We start from the raw sequence: 20,773 nt of genomic DNA on the forward strand, positions 1-20,773 counted from the left end.
TACTCACTTCCTCTATATTGTCTGACAGTAAACTAGCAGGTAGTTTAACAAAAACATCGCCTCTCACGGTAAAACTAATCAAAACGCAGCCACGACTCAGCGGTTATCGTAGCATGTAAGCTAACAGGTTACAGATACATCGTATTGGATCGTTGTTGACACGCTCAGAGAGGTTGGGATGTGGTTTGAGCTCATAGTAGCGTATAATGTGTGTATAATGTGTATTATGTGTGTGTTTGTACCTCCGTCCTGTAGACGAGCTGCATCGTGGCGTCGTCGTTCACCCGGTAGATCTCCAGAAACGGGTCGGATTTACTGAAGAAGTCCTGCAAACATCAAACAGTGAAATGTTTCAGTAAAACAAACAGACACATGTTAATATGTTTGTTTGTACGTGTTTACAGCAGAATGCTCATAAAATGACGTACAATCATCCGCTCACTTATATTTGTATATATTTAACAGGTTAACTGTGGTCGATGGAGCTCATTTACAGCTACTCAGCAATAACACGTTAACAACATAAGTATTTCAAATAATTGATGGCTGGTTGAGTGATTCATTTGTTTGTTTTATTTATTGAGCAGTACAGTAGTTTGTATTATTTTCTAGATGTTGTTTATGAACAGATGTTCTGGACATGTGAGGTGATGAAATGTTCCTTCTACATTTCTGCACAATGTGAAAGGTTCGAGGAGAGGAAGGATCATCTTTATTGGACAGCAGGTTACAGAGTTTGAGTCTGCAATATTTAAATGTTCTGAAATTGTTGAATACTACAAAGAGACACAAAACAACGGCAAAGAGACAAAAAACCACTACAAAGAGTTACAAAACAACTACAAAGAGACAGAATGACTGCAAAGATACACTTAACAGCTACAAAGTGGCACATGTTGACTACAAAGAGACACAAAACAACTATAAAGAGACACAGAGCAACTACAAATAGAGACAAAATGACTACAAAGAGACAGAATGACTACAAAGATACATTCATCAGCTACAATGTGACACATGTTGACTACAAAGAGACAAAACAACAACAAAGACACACATATTGACTACAAAGAGACACAAAACAACTATAAAGAGACACAATGACTACAAAGAGACATTTAACAGCTACAAAGAGATAAGAAATGAAACCTTGTCGTCCAGTTTTCTGGCGCTGAACGAGAGCTCGATGTAGTCGTCGTTCCCCGTCAGCTCCTCTGCTGTGATCTGCAGACAACACAAGAACATTTTTAATTAAGACTCGTCTGATTTTATTAACAAAAGTAAACTAAGAGCAAATGAAATGTGATGAAACAGCGATGAGCTTCTTCTTCTTCTGTTTTCCCTGAAGCGTCAACACATTAACATCTGACAGCGACATGACAGACGATGGACGACATGTTACATAAAACAGAATAACATTCAGATTAACAACAGATCGGCCTGCAGGTTCTCATATGACGGGTTTTCACTTTAAAGGTGCAGAAAAATGAACAAAGATAGATTCAGTTTGTGTTCATGTCATCATGTAAACAGACCTAAGGGAGAAAAAACATAGTGAATTATACAGGAAGACAAATCTGCTGCGACAAGAAAGGAAGGAAGGAAGCAAGGAAGGAAGCAAGGAAGGAAGCAAGGAAGGAAGGAAGGAATATGCAGAAGTGAAAGTACGACACAAATGAAAGAAGTAAGAAACAAAGAAAAGATGGCTCCAAAAAAAAGATATATAAGAATGATAGAAGGGAAGGAATGTGGAAGTAAAGAAAGGGAAATGAGAGATATAAAAAATGAAGAAGGAAGGAAACAAAGAAGGAAAGAGATAAAAGTTTACATTCACTTCTGAAGTCTTCCTCACTCTTTGATCTCAGATCTGTAACCTTCTTTTATCTTAAACAACAACAAGCTGCAGCTGGTTCAGGATCTGTTTGTAGTTCAGCTGAACCAGGATCAGGACTAAGTTCATGTCTCCTTCTGTATCTAACTTTAACTGATTTGAGGTCTGTTGTTTCAACCCTCAGACTGTTTGAAGTTCAGTTTCTGCATAAAAAGGAAAATACAAGTGATGTGAAAAAACAACGACTTTCAACATGAAAGAAAGAGAATAAAACTGAGAAGATAAAAGAGAGGAAGAAAGAAGGATTAATGGAAAAGGGAAAGGAAGAGAGAGGAAAAGGAGGGAGAAAAGAATAAAGGAGAGAAAGAAGGAAGGATGTGCGATGATAAGAAGAGAAAAAAACAAAGGAATAAATTAAATGAAGAAAGAAGGAAGGAAGTAAGGCGTAATTAAAACATCAAAAGTAAGGAAGGGAAGAAAGGAAAGAGAGGAGGTAGGAACTAGGAAGGGAAAAAACAATTAAGAGGGAGGGAACAAAATATGGAAGGAAGGAAGGGAAGAATGAAAGAAAAAAGGAAGGAAGCAAGTAAGGAAGGAAGAAGGGATTAGAAGAATAAGACAGAAAAGAAGGAAACAGAAAGATTTTATTTTTTTAATGAAATAAAAGCTCTGGTTCGCTGCTTCCAGCTCAGAAATCCTTTCAAAGTAAAACCCCCTGAACCGTTTCATGTGTTCACAGAGGTGAAGAAAAACATCAACGTGGGATTTTCCAGTTGTGGACGAATGACGAAGTAAATCTGTGAGGATCAGAGCTCTCACAGCTGATTGGACGAACCACAGAAGCAGCACCTGAAAAAAATCCTGCTTCCTGTCTGACGAAAGGCTTTAACGTCTGAGAGTCAAACACTTCATGTGCGTCAAGAAAGTACAGAGATAAGGGATGATCCCTTACTGGCTTCCCACCCAACAACAATATGGAACTGAGTCACACCACTGGTTTAAAACTGAGACCTCGTTGATTTCAACTTTGGTGAACTGGTGAATAGGAAGAGGGGAAGAAGAAGAAAGAACGAGGGATAGAGAAGGAATGACGAGAAAGAAGAAAGAGAAAACGATAGTAGTTCAGTAGTACAGATACAATGAAGCCGTTACGATGAAACAGTTACGATGAAACCGCTACGTTGAAGCCGTTACGATGAAACCGTTACGATGAAACAGTTACGATGAAACAGTTACGATGAAACCGCTACGTTGAAGCCGTTACGATGAAACCGTTACGATGAAACAGTTACGATGAAACAGTTACGATGAAACCGCTACGTTGAAGCCGTTACGATGAAACCGTTACGATGAAACCGTTACGATGAAGCCGTTACGATGAAACCGTTACGATGAAGCCGTTACGATGAAACCGTTACGATGAAACAGTTACGATGAAGCCGTTACGATGAAGCCGTTACGATGAAACAGTTACGATGAAACCGTTACGATGAAACCGTTACGATGAAGCCGTTACGTTGAAGCCGTTACGATGAAACCGTTACGATGAAGCCGTTACGATGAAGCCGTTACGATGAAGCCGTTACGATGAAACCGTTACGATGAAGCCGTTACGTTGAAGCCGTCACAATGAACACAATGAAGCTCACCGTGATGATGGCTTTCCCCACGGTGCCTCCTGGTCTGAGCAGAGCTTTGCACAGTTTCCTCTGGGAGATGATCTGCACACACACACACACACACACACACACACACACACACACACACACACACACACACACACACACACACACACACACACACACACACACACACTCCAGGTTAATACACAAGTATTTCATAATTATTTTGTGTTGCTATAGCTACAAACGCTTCATGAGAACAGCCTGACCTTAATGTCTAAAAGTGACTGTTAATGCATCATTTTCTTCTGCTTGAAAAAGTCGTAACCTTTAATGTGCTGAGGCGCTATGAAACAACCTGCCCAGCGTTTTTTTCTCTGAGGGTTCCCGACTTCCTCTTCCAGGCCTTTATAGCAGAAACCTCCGTCGCTCCGTCAGCCATCTGGCCGGTGGAGGAGCTGGCAGAGACCAAGACGAGGAGGAGGCTTTTCCCAACTCTCCAAAAAAAAAGCTCTGCATGTTGAAAGTCCATAAATCCTCCACTGAAAATACTCCCCAACGATTGCACTATTTCCTCCTGTTCGGTTGATAAAAACCTCTGTGGCTATGTGTTTTAAGAGGTAACTGAATTTGTTTTACTTAAAGGGCCAAGTGTGTAGTGTTTAGGGGGTTTTATTGGAAGAAACATAGTATTCATAATATTGTTTTCTTTTATGTATAATCACCTGAAGCTAAGTATTATTGTCAACCAGAGGAGTCGCCCCCTGATGGACAGTAGAGAGAATGCAGCTTTAACACATGAAGCTTTGACTTCACTTTTCAGAATTGGAGGTTGTCTCGTGGCGTTGCTGGACATTTGTAGGAAAAATGAACCCCGGCTCCAGAGAGAGACTTTATGTTTTAACAGCGAAAAGTTACTCCAAAAGTTACTTTTGTGCGTTTTCCTACGAAAGTCCAGCAACTCGTGTCAGTGTTCACTCGGTACATGAATAAATAAATAATAAAAATAAACTTCACCGGAAACTCAGTTAAGTTTAGGCAACAAACTACCTAGAATTAGGAAAAGATCGTCGTTTAGGTCAAAATTAGCACGGAAAAGTTGAATAAACTGCTGTCTCCTGGAGGATTAATCCAGCTTTGTTTGATGGGTTTGTAACTTAGAGACACAAACAGGAAGAGAAAATGTTCCTGATTTTAGTCTAAATATGAGATCTGATAAGATACGAATAAATATTCAAAATAAAACCACACGGGTCTCTGAGGTGATTAAAAGTTGCTTTTCTCTACAACAACACTTCGCCCTTGACCTGGTGCAGCAATAAAATATGAATACTAAAGTAGCTTATTAATTAGTCCAAACCACGTTCAGTCATTTCCTCTCTCATGGTAAATGTAAATGAGTCAATTATTTGTTTCCACCAAACTCCGTCAGAAAAAGAAAAACACCCATTTAAGAAGCTGCAGAAGCCTTGAAACACATTCTGTGCTGCGGATGAAAGAATAATAATTTAATTCTGTCACTTTGTTGTCTTCATCTTTGTCGTGAACGTTGTGCGTGTGAATATCAGCCGGTTATCTGAGCGCCGCGGCGACAACGACGATAATAATCTACACGAGCTGTCAGGAGAGTATTTTCAGATTATTATCTCTGTTGGTTTCTGCTGTAACGTTGTTTTTATGTTCTTCAGAACACAAAAAAAAAACGTCAATATTTTCTAGAATTGGCTTTTCAGCAACTGAAGAGAAGACAGAAAATAAAAAAAATAATATTTTTTTTATATTTTCTTAGTTACAGTTTGTGAAGTTTCAGTTAATCAGAAGAAGTTTGGGGAGTTTTTCAGAGTCACAGACAAAAACAAACATTTACACTTTTAGCTCAGGTGAGTGAGATGATTGACAGCTTCCTGATGTTTACCTGTAGCACACACACACACACACACACACACACACACACACACACACACACACACACACACTGTGGAGTCTTCCTCTGACAGATCTCAGTCACGCTCTTCAGTTTTGTGACACTCATTTATTTTTGAACTTGTTCAAGCAGTCGATTCACTTCCTGAGATATTTGTGGAGTCTGAGGAAAATAACTTTACATTAAATGAAGAGAAGTTAAATGATATTTCAGCATAATGTTCTTGTTTTCACTCGGGCTGTTCTTATACAGTAGATATCCCAGTTTGTCGTCAACATATTCTTTAAAGAGGAAGTACAGAGGCCACAGAAACAAACAAAGAAATGCTCTTTCCTTCAGGATGAATTTGTCACGTAACTTCTGTTGATCTATTTCTGAACCTAATTCAGTATTTTATGATGGAGCCAAAACACACACACACACACACACACACGTGTCACAGAAACCTGAGCCTCAAAGCGAGCCGATTGGTCGATCTAACTGCCGTCATTGTGAGAAACACAACCCCTGAGTTCAGTCGGTACCGAGGTCCGTCCCGGTGGCTCACCTGGCCCAGCGTGCACTCCACTGAGCCCAGGAAGTCGGCCTCCTTCAGGCCGTTGTGGCTGCTGTTGACGTCGTAGAGCTCCAGGCGCAGTCGCTGCACCTCTTCAAAATAAAAGTCCAACGTGAACACCTTAGAGTAGGTGGGGTTCACGCAGCTGCGAATCACCTCCGTCCGGTCCACCTGCAGGAGGAACAAAGGAGGACAAAAAACAACAACCAGATGAAACATTTATACTTAAAGAGGAAACAGAAAGAAGACGAAGTGAAGAGCAGCAAACAGGAAGGATGTGATACGAGGCATGTTCTGGTTTAGTTTGTTTGCATGGCACATGACGAGGACGTAAGAACCAGGAGACAAACCTCCGGTTCTTTAAAGTCAAGTCAGAGCTTCACGTGTTAAAGCTGCATTCTCTCTAGTGTCCACCAGGGGGCGACTCCTCTGGTTGTATAGAAGTCTATGAGAAAATGACTCTACTTCTCTCTTGATTTATTACCTCAGTAAACATTGTAAACATGAGTTTATGGTCTCAATCTCTAGTTTCAAGTCTTCTTCAATACAGCATGATGTTCATTTAGTAAATGATGGTACATTTAGAGTCAAACAGACCATAAAGCAGGGGATGCTTTAGGGGCGGGGCTACACAGTGATTGACAGGTCTCTACCAGAGACGTATACGGCGTCTCTACGTCACTCCTCCTCAGTCCACATATGGTCACTTCCTGTTCACTGGTTCAAAACATCCACAAACCAATGAGTGACGTCACCATGACTACGTCTTCTTATAGACGGTTTATGGTAACAAGACCTAAAATAGTCCAAATGTTCCGGTCACAAACAGACAGGGATCTGAATCAGCTCTGCGTTCACACGACTGTCCGACAGCCAGAGACGCCTCCTGTCCTCAGCGTTAGTGGACAGATGGCGTTCAGGCTGGAGCTCCTCCAGAACAGCTTCATTAACGCCGCTTTTTAATTGGTTCATTAAAAAGTTTTTCTGAATCAGCTGAAAGAGAAGTCTCCCAACAGGAAGTGTGACGTCCTGCTGGTCCTCCCGCTGACCCCGCTGGACGTCTTCCTCAGGGTTCCTACTTCCTGTTGTTTGTTTGTTTGTGTGTGAAGAAGAAGAAGAAGAAGAAGAAGAAGAAGAAGAAGAAGAAGAAGAAGAAGAAGAAGTCTGGCAGCTGAAAGCAGAAAATCCTCCTGCAGAGTTCAGGTTCTGATGTGAAGTAGAAACTCACTGAGCCATCACAAACCCTCGCTGCTTGTTTTAGTTTAGTTTAAAATATTCAATAAGAGGTTATTGTGGAGGACAAATAAACTTGTAACAAGTTGTTGTAAATGATAGAAAATGCAAATACACTAAATATGAAAAATGAAATACATTCATTTTTCATCACGTACGAAAGCGTTTGGGGACGACATCACGTTAAAAAAACAAAAGTTAGGTTTTCAGGAACGAAAACCTAACTTTTTAGGTACCACTGTGGTGTCGAAGGCCGGTATTCAAAGTCCTGTTTGGAGATTAAAAACTGCGTCTCTTGATCCGACTGCTGCTCGGTCACATTGATGCATTTCATTTGTTTCTCCACCACGAAAAAGGCTCCTTATTGAATTTCTATTGGCATTGATTTCACCTTAAATCCACCAGCAAGTCCTTCATGGAGGTGTGAATCAGGATGTCTCATATAAAAGGATCCACCAACAGACGTTCATGCAGACTAAGAGAGCTGATGAAGTGAAAACATCTTTTATATCTTTGCTTTTCACAGGAACCACTTCCTGTTTTGTCGTCTCGTGGAAGATAAACCTGGAGTCCAACGTCGGTCTGAACTTCAGTGTTTTAACGAGTCTGAAGTGACGAGACGACGAGCGGCTTCCTGCTGCCTCGTCTTCACTTCAACACCGACCGGAGTGAATCAGGAGGAAACAGCTCGTTTAAGATCAGAAAAAACTCTGCGAAGCTGCTGACGAACCGGCCGGCTGTCAGACTCCAACACTCACATGTGACACTTTCTCTGAAGATAACGCGCTGTGGACTTCCTGTTTCCTTCCCACACAAACGGCTCTCAGAGAGAAAACGACGTCACGAAGCTCAATGATCAATATTTTATATCAGCTGTGTTTTTATTACACTCTGCTCTCAATACTTTCACAACTTCTCTCATGAAGCAATGAGACCACAGATACAATGTAAGAACAGATATATATATATATATATATATATATATATATGTATATGTATTGTCTGTGAGTGAGAGCAGAGCATTGTGGGGGTTGTGTGAAGATATTTCTTTTGTTTCCTGACACTAATGAGCTCTTTAATGAAGAAAGAATGACTATAATCACAGAGACGTTTCCTCACTGTGAAGTATTTCTGGCCTTAATCAGATGTTCACTTTCATGTCGATGTAAAATATAATCTTTGAGTATAAGAAGGAACATTTCTACGTGTGAGAGGAGGAAACCGGAGAGAGAAGGTTTGAAAGGATTCTCAGCCTTGACGTCCAGACTGGTCTCAGGTCTGGTTTCATTAGAAGTCCAAACGAAAACCCCAAATGTGATCCAGGCAGAGACTGAAGTCCTGAACCGTGTGCGTCGAGTCCTGAACAAGTCGTGATGTTGGACGTCGTCACGTTGACGTGTCTCTCGTTGGTTTGTGGATGTTTTGAAGCCTGAAATTCGTCATTTTGTCCGTCGCCATGTTGTTGTTTTTTATTAACCAGTTCCACGTCGCTTTTTTTCGCCTCACGCTTTTAAGCTTCTGCTACCTGAACCTGAACCAAAGAGCCTAAACAAACGTACAAAGACTCATTGAACGGTCCCCGTCTGTCTTTCACTCACTGACACAAACAACCGTGAAGAAGAGAGAACATCAATCAGCCAGTAAGTCGTCTCTATTACGCTGACACAGATTCATATATTCAGAGTTTTGATCCAATAAAGCCCGTCACTGAGACACTGATGAGTCCTGAAATCAGATCTGAGACCATCCGACGATATAAAGATCGGTTCGTCAACCTGAGATGAAGGAAGAGACGCTGACCTTTGACCTCCCGTCACATTCAGGCTGACGATAGAGACAGAACTCATCTGAACTCGCCGACAGAAAGAAACAAGAGAAGAAGTAGGATGAAAATAAAAAAGGGACCACAGTTGGAGAGAGAACGAGGGAGAAAATGAAGAGAAGAAGAAGAAGAAGAAGCTTCATCTGCATCTCTAAAAATACTTGAGAGAAACATTAAGTGGGGCAACAGAAACCAGGTCTGACCACAACACACACATACACACACACACACACACACACACACACACACACACACACACACTCATAAACACCAGAAAAACACTCAAGAAGAAGAGACAGTCGAGTTTTGTGACAAATCCCATCGACATATTTGCTGCTTTCATGATCTCAAACTAACAGTAGTTTCACGCTCTTGTGTGACCTCATTATGTAAAGACGTGAAGGAAGGTTTGATGTTCATGGTGCAGCGTATCTTCATAAAACAGCTCGTATCGTATCCGACAGAAAGTTACTGCTTACGTTTCAGGCGTTTTCCTGCAACACGTGTCAATTTCTGCTCGTTACATGAATACCGTTCAAAATAAACTTCCATCTTCAGAGGAAACTACTGAGTTAGGTTCAGACAACTAAACTACTCAGGTTTAGATAACTAAACTACTTAGTTAGGTTCAGTCAACTAAACTACTGAGTTAGGTTTAGATAACTAAACTACTTAGTTAGGTTCAGTCAACTAAACTACTGAGTTAGGTTTAGACAACAAAACTACTGAGTTAGGTTTAGGAAAAGATTGTGGTTTGGGTTAAAATAACTACAGAAGTGGTGTTACTGAAATACACAAATTACTATAATAATTATTAATAATAAAAAATGTTTTTCATAATAACTAAAATATCTCTGTATCTCTCCTTGCCTGAACATCCACAAGACAAATTACATTTTTAAGCAAATTAAAATCACACCAACGGTTTAGAGGCACGTAGATAAATAAACGAACATCATTTCTAACGTTTCACCTTCTTTAAAATATTCTGGCTGCTGAAGCAGGAAGTAGATGTGCTGTAAAACCAAAACAAGGAGCTAAAAGAGGCTCAAAAGCTCCTCTAAAGATAAAATGTCTGCAACAGCTTCCTGTTTCCCCCTGAGACCAGTTTCCTGATGAGAAGAAGAAACTCTCTTTGATGTGACAATAACTCTCAGCAGCTAACGAGGATTTGGTTTTAATTGAGCCGAACTCGTTCCTTCATGGCGCCGTCAGAGGTTGTCTGATGAGGAACCAGGATGTTGGCACAGATATCGACTGTTTACTCGATTATTCCACAAGGAAACAAAATCATCTGACTTGGTCCTAATTTAGATGAAGAAGAGGAGACGATGATGAAGGAAACTCTTAAAATCTCACAAGCTGGAGGGTTAATAACAAGAGATGAATCTGTTTGACTCATCTGGTTTTAAGACTCCATTAAAGGAAAGCCAACGAAGAAGACGCTGTTAGAATAGTGTTGATGAGATGAAGATGAACTCAGACACAAACACAAACCAGCAGGGTCTCTTTACTCCTTCGTCATCTGTCGTGTTGTTAATGAAGCCGAGCAGCTGATTAAAACAGTTCAGAGGGAGAAAACACTGTGTTTTACACGCTGTCAGTGAAGTAAACAGATCACCTGAGAGGAGAAGAAGACCAGCGTCCAGCTACAGAACAGCACATTCAACACACTCTGACATCAACGCTTCAGACCGTTTTAATATCCTGAAATATTTTAACCATCGTGAATAAATATTCAACATGTCTGCTGTTTTATTTTGGAGACATATTTGGTATCTTTGGAACCTTTGAGATCTCCTCTAGAATCTAAAATAAAGTTCTCCACATGGGCAGCCGAGAAAAAACCTACAAACTGATTTTGGATAAAATACTTAAAGGTTTTAGGTTTTGTGACAAATCTCAGATTAGTTACTAAGAACACATAAATATATATATATTTATTTACACCGCGATAACACAGACCGTTGACGATACCCGATCTGTACTGATCCCCCTCACAGTTTACCGTTTACCATCACGGTGTAAATAAAGTTTTACCGTTAACCATCAGAGTGTAAATAAAGTTTTACTGACTCAGTAGAACTTGTGTTTCTAGTCTCTGATCTCTGATCATGTTTCATTGTCAACAACCAATCAGAGGAGAGCTAGTAACGTTAGCAGCACCGCTAACGGCTAACCAACGAGGTTCATTCAGTGACATCATGATGCCTTCAGGCTCTGCTCAGTGAACATGAGTACTGGCTGAAGCTACATTATAACGTTATCATGATGTGTTCACGTGTCATCTGTAAAATGTAGTTTTGGTGATGAACTAAATCCAGTAGTTTGAAGGAGATGTTTACACATGAATATAAAATAGATATTAGAGATGAATTATGATGTTTAACTTCTAACATGAGCTCTAAACACATCATTATACTTCATTAAAGATAATAATGGCTAGATTTGTTTAAATTGTGTTTTTATGAAGAAAAAGAACATTATAAATTGGATAAAGTTCAACAAAGCTCCATACCTCCATCCACTGTCCGTGGGACTTCATCTTGAGGACGAAGCAGGGGTCGGGTTTGGACAGAGCGTCCCGGTCTGAGATCCCTTTGCAGGTGACCCTCAGCTCCACTTTGGTCAGACAGGGACTGCTGAACAGACCCAGAGAGTTGGCCGCAGACTCGTAGATGTCACTCATGGTTGGAGGCGGGACAGGAAGTCTGCACACGGGGGGGAGAAGGCAGGGTCAACTGGTCAGATTGGACGCGTCCACTCTTTACATGGATGGTAAATGGTACTTGTACTTGTATTTGTACTTGTACTTGTACTTGTACTTGTATTTGTACTTGTATTTGTACTTGTACTTGTATTTGTACTTGCACTTGTACGTAAACGGTTGTTTCCTCCGACTGATTTTAGAAAATTGTAGATAAATTCAAAATGCATCGTCTGGGCTCTGATTCATTAATTATAAATGTTTCTATAAAGGAACTTTAATAAAAGCTTCATTTACATTCTGTAACTACACGGAGACGTTTCCTGTGAGAATCAGACAATAACAATCAGAATGATGATTAAATTATAATTAGAATAACTTTCATTCATTCTATTGTTGTAACTATGAAGATCTGAAGAGTTCACCACATTATGTCTGATTGACATTGACTGACGATGTCCAAACTTTCAAAACAAGTCCCGACTTCCTAAAGTTGTCCTCAAATGTAAAAAAGAAATGCTCAACCTTCCCAAAAAGCGTCCTCAATTTTCTAAAAAGGTCATATTTACAGAAATCTTCCTCAAATCATTTTTACTTTAAAAAATGTCCACACTTTGCTAAATTAAATTGACTTTCAATTTAAGACAGTGAGACGCTTTAAGACGAATTATTAAATGAATCATCAGCACCTGAGTGACGGAGCTTCACAGGAAACCATTTCTGCTGAGTCATGAAGAAGAACTCCAACAACCTGCAGAGATTCACTTTACTGCTGAAACACCAACGAATACAAACTATTGGATGTGTCAAAAAAACACTCCGAACATTTCTACATGAGCTCACGGGCTTCTTGATCAACACCGGTGGAATCAGCATCATCGATCTCATCCTAATAAATTAAATACATTAAATAAATTAAATACATTAAATAAATTAAATAAATTAAATAATTAAATAAATTAAATAAATTAAATAAATTAAATAATAAAATAAATAATGTATTTTGGTAGTGATAACTTAAAATAATAATAATTTATATTTAATTGGCCTTTAATCTATTAGAGATCCCTTCATTTGTCCATTAACTTGAAAAAAAAGAAAAGTAAATTCCTTAATTTGAAAAGCCGTTAATGAACAAATCAACCTCTTTGACAGATGATCATTTAAATGTGACTGGATGTATTAAGGTCATGGTTTGATTGATTGATTAGGAGACTAAATAAAAGCGCTCTGTCTCTCGCACCGTTTACTCGTGGATACAACATCACTGTAGATCACATTCATTATTTAAATGTGAGCCTCTGAGTTTTAAATCAAATGTCTTCCAGAACACCGGAGCTGCAAAGAGGACGACAACAGAAGGACATGAAAGCAGAGAGAACTTCCTTTGGTCTTATAATAAATGAAAGAAACAAGAGAACGTACTCTCCTCAAAGAACTCGTCTTCTTCACGGGAACCATCACCAGACCTGGACTCAGTACACAGAGTACACAGAGTACACAGAGTACATTTACTCAGCTACTCCAGGTACTTTTACTTCACTTGAATCTAGTATTTTTATGCTATATAATATTTGTATGTTTCTCTCAACTACGTTAGTTTCACAGCTTCAGTTACAGATTCAGATTTAACGAAACAGAACGGATCAAACGGGAACGACACTCAATATTAGTACCACAGAAGTACTAATACCACACTGTACAATACTCTGTCACAGTACAAGTACTAATACCACACTGTACAATACTCTGTCACAGTACAAGTACTAATACCACACTGTACAATACTCTGTCACAGTACAAGTACTAATACCACACTGTACAATACTCTGTCACAGTACAAGTACTAATACCACACTGTACAATACTCTGTCACAGTACAAGTACTAATACCACACTGTACAATACTCTGTCACAGTACAAGTACTAATACCACACTGTACAATACTCTGTCACAGTACAAGTACTAATACCACACTGTACAATACTGTGATATAGTTAAAGTACTAACAGCAGTAAATGAGAGGTTTAGAGGTTCAACACATAGTAAGTTGTATTAAAATGAGCTGATTTCAGGAGCTGTGTGAGTCGTTAGACTTTAGACTTTAGACGTATAACTAAACACACAGTCAGGTTACACATGATGTCATCAAGCAGAAGTGCTTTATGGGGCTTTTTGCGTTAAATGTCTGTAGGTTGATTTAAGGCGACTGCACATTGTGGTTGTTTTTAATCCGTCTACTATCACGAGTGAGGCTCATCATCAGCCTCCTGTAACCTGAGGAAGCAGCAGGAGCGTAAAGCATCTGTAGATTAGCAGCGTGACGCTCAGCAGGTGGATGTCAGGAGGAGGAGGAGGAGGAGGAGGAGGAGGAGGAGGAGGAGGAGGAGCGTTTTCATGCAGCTTTCGGCTGTTCAGTCAAGCGGAGGATGAATCGTCCCACCAGCTGAGGCTCAGACATCCAACAGCAGATTAAAGAGCTGCTCATGAAAATCACATCACACGAGATCTCAGCGTGCAGCTGCAGCTACAACCCGGTTAATAATTCATGTCGTTCAGCAGCGCTCGCGCTCTGAACAATAACAACCAGCAGAGCTTCTGCAGAGCGACGGGAGGCTGCTGCTCATGGATCCACGGAGGCGACACGGCCCACGGCTCATTCTTTACGGTTCTACTTCTACATCGACACCAATGGATTCAAAGGAGGCCGACATGAGACAGTGAAATGCACCAATGATCCATTCTATAACTTTCTAAACGGCAGTGATGAGTGCAGAATATGAACTAATATGCATAAATAACATATCACCGGATGTAATTGTTGGTCTCATTGTTTTCCTTGCAGCAAAGAAAAAACATCTATTTCTATAATAGAACTCAAACTTCACTCTAAACGTCTCCATAAGACGCTCGATATAACGATTAAAAGACAGATTGTTATGAGTTAAGACTCGTTCAGTCACCTGATTATTTATTATGATTCATAATAACTTTAGTTCAGGTCTCAATGTTCAGAGATTCCTCGACCGTCCTCTCGCTCAGGATGAGGCAGAACTATACACGATGGAGTCGTCTGCATAGAAATGAACATCGCGACACAGATTATTGATCTACATTGTAAATAACACAGGACCCAGTGTGGACCCCTGTGGGACGCCATGTTGGATGTTTATGTTGCACATCCAGGCGAGCGTTAGTTTTTTAAAGAACGTCTTTGTTTCTCCGAAAGCGTAGAAACGTCTGCGCATCGGCGCCACGTTACAGCAGAGCGCCGACTCGTCTGATCTCCTCCAGAAGAAAGGAGCGTCACGCTCTGCTCGCGTCCACCCAGAGGACCCGGACAGCTGGCTAACTCTAACCCAGAAGCAACCAAAGATGGAAATACTCAAATCATTGCAGATTAACATGTGACAGTTAAATAAACAAAACAATTAACAAACAATACAAATTATGAATAAATGAGAATACATGAAGTGTTGGTTGGTGTCCATGTACAGGTGTCCAACATTAATGTGGGCCCCACATTTAAAAAGCTAAAGATGAGCCATGAGCTGGGACAGTAAGCGTTCTGTCTCTCAAATAGTATTAAAACCATTGAGCGGGTTTTGAAGACGTCCTGTTGCATCAAGTCTCTCAGAAGCCTTTGATCGTCCCGTCGTCATCGCCTCCGTCAAACAATCAGATAAACATTACATAGAATCTATTTTGTTGCACAGATATGAGGATTTGTTTGTCTTTCCCTTCAGTTTGGTTCTAAATACTACATTACCCATGATCAGTCATCATCAGCTGCTGCAGACTGAGAGTAACACTGTGAGTACAGATGCTTCATGTTGTTGTTTACAACCTTTAAGTTTTTAAGTGTTTGCACCTTTGTTTGTAGCTTTATTTGCACTCATTTCCCTCCAGACAGAAGAAGTTGAACCTTTCTCAGTCTGTGTTCTAATCCTGGAAGGTTAAAGTTCCTCTGTTGTCTCCCAGAGGACGAACAAACATCACAATAAAAACACACGAGACAAAACAACAACAACTTCTGTTGAAAAACTACAAAAATACAGAAGAACTGCAGTAAAAATAGAGTCTTATAATCAGAGAATTCAATCAGTAAATTTGCTGGTTGGATTTTCAACCCGAGGCCCCGAAACGGTCTCGTGTTCACTCTGTGGGCCCGGATTGATGAAGATGTGATTAACTGTAATTTAGTTTAGTGAATATACACCAAAACCAGCAGTGGATTAGTGCCGTGTGCATCACACAGAGCTCCATTAAAAACACATCAGTGAGCCTCAGCGTTGGTCCTTCATCACCGTGAACACGGAGCAGCTGATTCTGACCCGATCACACACGAACCGGGGCCAACGGCCCGTTAGCACGAACCCCCGTAGCCCGGAACCAGGGCCATTTCTCTGGGACTGCTTTGTGAATAAAGCTTCTGAGGACACATATTGTGTAGTGTATTATGTTTGCGTTGGATGAAACACGGCCGTTTGTGTCTCTATATGAACAAAGTAGTAGTTTTGTTTCATATTTGCTTTGTTTCAATCTCGTAAAATCTTAGCAGCTTAATCACATCCACATAGAGAGCAGTTAGCATGCTAAGTAGCTATGTGGTGTAGTGACTCTACAAGACGGACTGTGACTGTTCTTACAGACTGCAGATACCTTTAGAAAGTACAAACTGAGGAGAGAAACTCAGAGCTTCATGTGTTAAAGCTGCATTCTCTCTAGTGTCCACCAGGGGGCGACTCCTCTGGTTGTATAGAAGTCTATGAGAAAATGACTCTACTTCTCTCTTGATTTATTACCTCAGTAAACATTGTAAACATGAGTTTATGGTCTCAATCTCTAGTTTCAAGTCTTCTTCAATACAGCATGATGTTCATTTAGTAAATGATGGTCCATTTAGAGTCAAACAGACCATAAAGCAGGGGATGCTTTAGGGGCGGGGCTACACAGTGATTGACAGGTCTCCACGTTGCTCCTCCTCAGTCCAGATGTGATCACTTCTGGCTCCAAATACCAAGATGGCGACGCTGAACACGTGCCTCAGTCCACACAGCAATGTGTGACTTCATATGGGACACAACACTTTGTCATAACATGGCCTACAGCTTGAACGTTGACCCTCTTTGCTCATGTATCTGCAGCGCAAAGGATTGTGGGTAAGAATAGCTAGAAAAGCATGTTGGCTTGCATTCTGTAGAATGTGATCCGAGTAAGTACCAGTAAGTATTTTACGATTCTTAGCTATCTCAGTTGTTTCTCGTAAAGACGGAAGTGTATTTTGAATTCTGAATTCATGTAACGAGTAAAACATTGACGCGTATTTCTGGACTTTTGTCGGAAAACACTCAAACCTTTTTGTCAGATATACGAACTGTTGTCTGAGGAGACTTTGCTCGACGCGGTAGAACTTCCTGGTATTTTCGGCATTCAGCATTTGACATATTATGGACTAAATATTTTCCTGGCACACTAAATAGACTGGTAATATGGGTATTATAGTATATTTACATATTAAAATAAGAACTCAAAAGCAGTAGAATTTCTTTGAAAACGAACCCGCTACACGTCCTTCCAGCACACCGACCTCCACACACTCACTTCCAACATCAGCACATGAAACACACCTGGACATGATTCAAACTGCACTCGTCCATGTGTTTGTCGTTTCACTGGGAGGAACTCCAATCAGTCTCTGCTGTGGCAGAAACAGACTCGCTGCTGTTGTTTTATTGATGAGGTGACACAGATCTGAACATAAAACACCAAATCCCTGACTTTGTGTGTTCTATCTCCATCAATTTTTAGATTTATTTCACTTCCATCCAGGCAGCCACATCTTTTATTTCATAGAACAATCACTCTAGAGAATCCATCACAGTCCACATTGACAGAACTGACCCTGTTGGTGCGTTTAATGACGTCGGTAAATTTGACAGATTGCTGTTGCCGATGTTATTTTCATTTTATATCAAGAGAAGAAACTGTGTTAACGCATAGTGATGGTGGAGTTACACACTGCAACTACACACTACAACTACACACTACAACTACACACTACAACTACACACTACAACTACACACTGCAACTACACACTGCAACTACACACTGCAACTACACACTACAGCTACACACTGCAACTACAGACTACAACTACACACTACAACTACACACTGCAACTACACACTGCAACTACACACTACAACTACACACTGCAACTACACACTACAACTACACACTACAACTACACACTACAACTACACACTGCAACTACACACTACAACTACACACTACAACTACACACTGCAACTACACACTGCAACTACACACTGCAACTACACACTACAACTACACACTACAACTACACACTACAACTACACACTGCAACTACACACTGCAACTACACACTGCAACTACACACTACAACTACACACTACAACTACACACTGCAACTACACACTACAACTACACACTACAACTACACACTGTAACTACACACTGCAACTACACACTGCAACTACACACTGCAACTACACACTACAACTACACACTGCAACTACACACTGGAGCTACACACTGCAACTACACACTGCAACTACACACTGCAACTACACACTGTAACTACACACTGGAGCTACACACTGCAACTACACACTGGAGCTACACACTGCAACTACACACTGGAGCTACACACTGCAACTACACACTACAACTACACACTACAACTACACACTGGAGCTACACACTACAACTACACACTACAACTACACACTGGAGCTACACACTACAACTACACACTGTAACTACACACTGGAGCTACACACACACAAATACTAATATGCTCTTTCATAGAGACCGTTAACACATAAAATAAGAGCAATAAAGAAACTCAGTGACATAGAATAATTATATTGATGCACCTTTAATGATAACAATCGATTACTGACACTTTATGAATCAAATAGAGACAAATATGAATTATTGATTTCCTATAAATATCTCCTAACTGATCCCTAAAGCATTCATCATTGATTTATGAACTATTAGTAATAAACCATTTAGAAAGGACGTCTTCAATGTTTTAATATCAGTCAAGAGATCTCAATCAACTTCAGCTGGTCGCTGGAGGAAAACTGAATAAATGAATAAATGAGGTTTTGCTTAGTACACTGACACCTTAAATCCATTGAGAAACAGGAATCCTCAGACACTAAGAGCCAAAAGAATACATTAAAAACAATCCTCAGACTTTCACGTCTCCAACAAACATCACAAAGTAAATCAGGATTTTATCAAATTGAAACACGTGGAATCATCTGTTAATAACACTTTCTATGAACGTTCACTGATTTATTAAATCACTGAGATAATATTAGATCTCAGTGAGGAGCGTCAAAGTGATTATAAAAAATAAATCACTATCAGCTCCACGGCTGAATCTCACAGAAAGATGTTGAAATCATGATGAAATATCATAAAATCCTCATAAATAAACATCTTTCTTTGGGGTTTTTACCTTGAAGAAGAAGAAGAAGAAGAAGAAGCTCCGGAGTGAGAAAAGCATCAGAAAGTTTCCAGTTTCAGCTCAGACGGACTGAACTGAGATCAGCTCCATGCTGACGGACACACAGCTTCTTCATCAGCTTCTTCATCATCCTCCTCCTCCTCCTCCTCCTCCTCTGGCTGCTGGAGAACCTTTACAGCCTCCAGACGCCTCTCACGGCTTTATAGCGGGGGAAGCCTCTCACACACAGGAGGAGGAGGAGGAGGAGGAGGAGGAGGAGGAGAGAAGAGTGGGCTGCAGCGCCTCCTGCAGGCCCAACACAGGAAGCGCAGGTCGGGGAGGAGAGAAGGAGAACCAACCACATGTTCTGGGTATTTAAGAAAGAAAACCACAAAATGTTTATTCTCGTCTCTCGATGGTGTTTTTAAATGTTTCTGACTGAGAAAATATTGAAAGTATTATATACTATTTTATTATAAATATTTATATTTAAATATTGTAAATGTATATCACATAAGAGACTAATAAGAAAATATAATTATATAATAATAATAAATAATAATAAAAACTTTTATTATTCAGAACTTTTCAAATGTAATACAAATTATGAATTAATTATTAAAACATGTCACGATGACAATGAGGTAATTAAAATCAGACAATTAAAAATACAGAAATACAATTATGAAAATACCTAAAAATATTCTTAGATGAACTAATATTAATATTAATAAAGCGGTGTGCTTGCATTAATAAAAAGCTTATTTCTTTTTAAAGAAAAGTTTATATATTAGCCACATGTGCTCAAATGTATTATTTCCTGTAATTTACAACACAAATTAGTTCATTAGAATTTTTACATTATAGGTTTCTCTCAATTTTCACTATAATTAATATCAGAACACCTTCTTCATCCTTTCTTAACAATTTAAAAGTTAAAGTAGAAACTATGCTTTAAATAGTTGTAGTGATAATAAAAGCAGTACGTTGCCTCATAGTAGTAATTTATTTATTTTTATTATAATATATTTATCCCGGTAAGCAAAGCAAATACTGCAAACAGGCTCAAAAATAAATATTGAATGGAAGAAATTATAATAAAAATATGAGAATAAATGTGTGTGTGTGTGTGTGTGTGTGTGTGTGTGTGTGTGTGTGTGTGTGTGTGTGTGTGTATGAATAAATATATATTGTTATTATTATTATTTTTAATTTTTTGTGAACCCTCAGTTTAATTTCTTGAGCATTGGACCAGACTGTAAATATACTAAACCTGCTGCACTGCTGCAAGAATAAATAAATCATATATATATATATATATATATATATATATATATATATATATATATATATATATATTTCTATATTGTTGTTGCTTGCAGCAGTTTCTCAGTAACTGCACTTCTTTTCTATGAGAAAAGACAAAACTCAATAATATAAACTCAAACTTACACAATAAAATGAAAACAGATCCTTCCATCCCGGGTTACCGGAAAACACTTTTAATGTGAAAGTCATCACCGGAAGCTGACCGTCTTGTTCCGTGTGACTTGACAGAATAAAAGTAAA

The 20,773-nt window shown here is 39.5% G+C and overlaps 1 protein-coding gene across 1 annotated transcript in view; it reads right to left on the bottom strand.

Annotated features, from left to right (window-relative positions):
- Window positions 1-11,677, bottom strand: part of cpne4a (copine IVa) — a gene marked incomplete at both ends in the record, with an annotated part of 31,981 nt that extends 20,304 nt beyond the window's left edge. Inside the window, 5 exons of the mRNA XM_079164987.1 lie at window positions 243-326; window positions 1,150-1,224; window positions 3,481-3,552; window positions 5,925-6,104; window positions 11,507-11,677. Of these exons, the coding sequence (XP_079021113.1) occupies window positions 243-326; window positions 1,150-1,224; window positions 3,481-3,552; window positions 5,925-6,104; window positions 11,507-11,677 (582 nt within the window). The remainder of the gene's footprint in view (window positions 1-242; window positions 327-1,149; window positions 1,225-3,480; window positions 3,553-5,924; window positions 6,105-11,506) is intronic.
- Window positions 11,678-20,773: the final 9,096 nt, after the last annotated feature.

This window comes from Pholis gunnellus (genome assembly GCF_910591455.1).
Source record: "Pholis gunnellus genome assembly, chromosome: 8".
In the NCBI taxonomy this organism is placed as follows: Eukaryota; Metazoa; Chordata; class Actinopteri; order Perciformes; family Pholidae; genus Pholis; species Pholis gunnellus.